Source organism: Vigna unguiculata, chromosome 10 (assembly GCF_037176805.1).
Source record: "Vigna unguiculata cultivar grain cowpea cultivar isolate G323 ecotype 2 chromosome 10, ASM3717680v1, whole genome shotgun sequence".
Lineage (NCBI taxonomy): Eukaryota > Viridiplantae > Streptophyta > Magnoliopsida > Fabales > Fabaceae > Vigna > Vigna unguiculata.
Window position 1 is genome coordinate 9,424,921 of NC_140801.1, and position 5,080 is coordinate 9,430,000.

At 46.1% G+C, this 5,080-nt stretch overlaps 1 protein-coding gene across 1 annotated transcript; it reads left to right on the forward strand.

Moving 5' to 3' along the window:
* The first annotated feature begins 947 nt into the window (after window positions 1-947).
* LOC146882100 (uncharacterized) lies at window positions 948-1,799 on the forward strand. The gene is made up of 2 exons (XM_085667274.1): window positions 948-1,187; window positions 1,407-1,799. The coding sequence occupies exons 1-2, from the start codon at window positions 948-950 to the stop codon at window positions 1,797-1,799; spliced, it is 633 nt and encodes a 210-aa protein (XP_085523400.1).
* Window positions 1,800-5,080: the final 3,281 nt, after the last annotated feature.

Sequence of the window (5,080 nt, forward strand, 5' to 3'; positions counted from 1 at the left end):
TGGTGGCAACGATGACACAATAGAGCATGGCAATGATGCAGCAACATGAAGCATCTATGCAGCGATAGGCAACGTCGCTCGAGCAGCAGCAGTTGGTGATGCAATAGATGGAGGCTGCTAGGGTAGCTGCTGAGGATGCCCACAGGCAGCATATGGAAGCCCTTCGCCAGCTGAAGGAGAACAAGGCAGTTGCCCCTACCTTTGGTCCTGAGCCACGACCTGCAGTTAGGGAGTGGAGTTTAGAAGACTTCCTGAAGCATCACCCCAAAAAATTCAACCGGAAGACTAGCCCAGATGCAGCAGACCAATGGCTGAAGGATCTGGCGAGAAAATTTGATGCGAAGATGTGCCCAGCAGAGAACAGATTAGCCTTCACCGTGTATATGCTTACGGGAGAGGCGAAACATTGGTGGATCAGCGTGAAATCCATCATGGAGGAGCAAGAGGAACCTGTTACTTGGGAAGCTTTTAGGGGGAAGTTTCTCTCTGAATACTTTTCCGACAGCGTCAGGTATGCCAAAGAGGTGGAGTTCCTCCAGCTAACACAAGCGAGCAAGACAGTGGCAGATTATGCTGAGAAGTTCAAGCATCTCAACTGCTTCTATACTTTGCCACTTGATGAGGAATGAAGATACCGAAAGTTTGAGAACAACCTCAGGGGATACATCCGCTTGATGGTAGCCCCTCTGTCCATCAAAGACTTTGCTGCACTAATGGAGAAAGCACGAGTGATGGAGAAGATGAAAAATGAAGTGGAAGGTCAGTGCCCACAGCAACCCTAGAGGATAGGTGGACCATCTGGGTCCAAGCCGAGGCACGAGGAGAGGAGGAAGCCTTATGACAAACCTCATCATCAGTCCTAGGGGTCTAGGAGCTTTCCTCCCCAACAGGGCTGAGTGTAGTGTTTCATATATGGAGGCCCTCATCTGAGGAACGTCTGCCCACGCATGGAGGGCTATCGCAGGTGCAACAACTGTGGCAAGGAAGGCCACTTTGGGAAAGACTGCCTCACTCTTGCTAGGACAGTGACATGCCCTCTAGTTCAAACTCCTACGCATAACCAACAGAGGGATAGAGGCAATAGGCCTCGGGCGACGGGTAGAGTCTACGTTATGACAAGAGCAGAGGCTGTAGGCTCAAGTAACCTTGTTATGGGTTATTATGTGATTGCTGGGATGAGATGTTGTGTATTGTATGATTTTGGAGTGACACACTCCTTTGTGTTAGATGCATGTGTGAAATGTTCGGGTTTGCCGATGTGCGAGTTGTAGTGCGAGCTGCAGTACGAGGTTGTGGTGTCTACTCCGGTGTCGGGTTAGTTCAGGACATCGTCCTTATGTGCTAGGTGTCCGGTGGAGGTAGAGGGACGCAGGTATAAAGTGAATCTGATCTGCTTACCTCTACAGGAGCTGGAGGTGATATTAGGGATGGATTGGTTGTCGGCCAATCGCATTCTTATAGATTGCCGAGAGAAAAAGTTGTTATTTCGTAACTCAAAGGAACCTGAGTTGTTATCATCTCACGGGGTTATAAAGGAGCTACAGGATGATGCTCAATGTTTCATGATCTTCACACATCTAAAGGAGGAGGGGGAAGAGATGAAGTCTGACATACAGGTGGTACAAGAATTTGAAGACGTGTTCCGAAATGAAGTACTAGGGCTGCCTCCCAGTAGAGAGGTGGAGTTCTCAATTGACCTGGTGCTTGGAACCGATCCAGTGTCGATGGCTCCGTACCGTATGGCTCTGGTAGAGTTGGTGGAACTCAAGAAACAGATAGAGGAGTTGCTGCGAAAGTAGTTCATACGACCGAGCACTTCGCCTTGGGGAGCGCTAGTGTTGTTGGTGAAGAAGAAGGATGGAAGTTCACGTCTGTGTGTGAACTACAGGCAGTTAAATAAGATGACCATCAAGAACAAGTATCCTTTCTCGAGAATTGTTGACTTGATGGATCAGTTGCATGGATCGTCGGTGTTCTCGAAGATTGATCTGCGGTCGGGATATCATCAGATATTGATGAAGGCTGATGATATGCAGAAGACGACCTTCAGGTCCCGATATGGACACTACGAGTATGTGGTTATGCCTTTTGGTGTGACCAATGCTCCAGCGGTGTTCATGGACTACATGAACAGAATTTTTAGACCATTCTTGGATAAGTTTGTCGTAGTCTTCATAGACGACATACTTATCTATTCCAGGACCCATGAGGAACATGCAGAACACTTGAGGTTGGTGCTTAGTGTCCTGAAGGACAAGCAGTTGTATGTCAAGTTATCTAAGTGTGAATTCTGGATGAATGAAGTACAGTTTTTGGGGCATGTGATATCCGCTCAGGGGATTGTAGTGGATCCAGCAAAGGTTGAGGCGGTGGTAAAGTGGAAGAGTCCCAAGTCAGCAACCGAGATCAGAAGCTTTGTGGGGTTGGCTAACTACTATAGGAGATTCATAGAAGGATTCTCTAAGATATTGGCACCTTTGACGCAGCTTACCTGGAAGAACCAACCCTTCACTCTGATGGATAAGTGTGAGGACAGTTTTCTAGAGCTAAAACGACGCTTGATGAGTGCTCCAATACTTGTGATTCCCGATGTTGGTAAACCATTTGAGGTCTATTATGATGCATCTCATCTCGGTTTGGTTTGTGTGTTGATGCAAGAGAAGAAGGCGGTGGCCTATGCTTCGAGGCAACTTAAGGTTCATGAGAGAAACTACCCAACTCATGACCTAGAGTTGGCGACTATTGTATTTGCCTTTAAGATCTGGAGGCACTATCTTTGTGGTGCTTAGTTTCGCGTGTTCAGCGATCATAAAAGTCTCAAGTATCTATTTGATCAGAAGGAGCTGAACATGAGGCATAGGAGGTGGATGAAGTTCTTGAAGGATTATGACTTTGAGCTCCTATATCATCCAGGAAAGGCAAACGTGGTAGCAGATGCCTTGAGTAAGAAGACTGTACATATTGCACACCTCATGATAAAAAAGGTGGAACTGCTAGAGTAATTCAGGGATATGAAGCTGCAGGTGGAGTTGGAACCCGAATTCATTAGGTGTAGTAACCTGACTATATCTTGTGAATTCCTGGACTCAGTTAGAGAAAGACAGATAGCAGATGACAGCTTGCACAGGGTGAAAAAACAGATTGGGTCAGATGAAGCGAGGGACTTTGCTTTGGGAAATGATGACATATTGAGCTTTCAAGGCAGAGTGTGTGTGCCTGATGATGTTGAGGTGAAGAAGTTGATCCTTGAGGAAGGGCATAAGAGTCATCTTAGCTTGCATCTTGACTAAAATGTACCAAGATCTGAAGGAGACTTTCTAGTGGCAGGGAATGAAGAAGGATGTTGCACAGTTCGTGTTTGCCTATCTGACCTGTCAGAAGGCAAGGATGGAGCATCAGAGACCCAGTGGGATCCTACAGCCCTTGGAGATCCTGGTGTGGAAGTGGGATAGCATCTCGATGGACTTTGCGACCCATTTGCCACAGACTTTTACGGGGCATGACATCATTTGGGTTATAGTGGACCAACTGACCAAGAGTGCTCATTTCTTGGCGATGAACTTCAGGATGTCTATGGCCAAGTTGGCTCAGCTATACATTAAGGAGATTGTGAGTTGCATGGAGTGCCTTCGAGTATAGTATCCGATAGGGATCCGCGTTTCACTTCCCGGTTTTGGCAGACCTTGTAGAGTGCTTTGGGAAGCAAACTAACCATGAGTTCAGCTTATCATCCCCAAACCGATGGTCAGTCAAAGAGAACAATTCAGTCGCTCGAGGATTTGTTGAGGACGTGTGTACTAGATCATCTGGGTGCTTGGGATGAAGTCCTCATTTGATAAAGTTTACATACAACAATAGCTCTCATGCGAGCATTGACATGGCATCATATGAGGCTCTACACAGTAGAAAGTGTAGGACTCCTCTATGTTGGTATCAGGATGGGGAAACAGTGCTTGTCGGACCAGAGTTGTTTGAACAAACCACTAAGAAGGTGAGAATGGTGAAGGATAGAATCTAGGCCTCTTAGAGTAGGCAGAAGGCTTATGAAGACCGTAAGAGGAGACCCTTGGAGTTCGCGGCTAGGGATCACGTGTTCTTAAGGGTGCCCCGAACCACTGGTGTGGGAAGGGCTCTCGGCTCAAGGAAGCTCTCTCCTAAGTTCCTTAGCCCTTACTAGATCTCGAGGAGGATTGGGCCGGTAGCTTATGAAATTGCTTTGCCTCCTCAGTTGGCAAATCTCCATCTGGTGTTCCACGTATCACAATTGAGGAAGTATGTCTTTGACCCGTCTCATGTCCTAGAAGCAGACGATGTACAAAACAGAAAGGATCTCACTATAGAGGTACCACCAGTTGCTTTAGAGGATAACAAAGTTTAGGAACGTCAAGGAAAAATAGTTAGCCTTGTCAAAGTTGTCTGGGATCGGAGGACAGGTGATTCTACTTAGGAGTTGGAGGAGGATATGAGGAAATCACATCCACACCTATTTACTTGGTGAGTTTTCATTTTCGAGGTCGAAAATTTTGTTGTTGGGGAGAATGTAAGGCCCACTTACTTTTTCTGCCCTTATTTTAAAGGACTGCCCCAAACGAGTTGGGCCTAGGGTTGGCCCATAAGGAACCAAAGCCCCTAAATCAATTGAAACACTTTCACTTTTCTCATTTTCAGAAAAACAATCGCTTTGCTTTTCTCTTCCAAAACTGTAATCTGCAAGGGTTTGGGATTCATCCAAGTTCAACTGAGTTCAACCTCCTTTCTTCCACTCACGTAAGTTACTTTCGATGCATACTTTACTCCTTTACTTTAATCTTCGTGCTTGTCGTTAGTGTTTCCTCGTAATAATCTCGTGCTCCCTTTGAATTGAGATTTTCAACTCTTAAATCTGCTCCTGGAGCTTTCGTGCTCATTCGCTTAAGTGTCAGAGTCATTTGGCTAGCTCTTTCCAGGAAAGGGAAGCTACAGTTTTGAGTTTTAAATCATTTTTGGCCTGTTTTAGAGTTTGCTTGGTGTTTGTATGGATTATACGTTGTTGTGAATATGTGGGATGCCTTGTGTTGTCATTTGGATGCGAATATGTGAG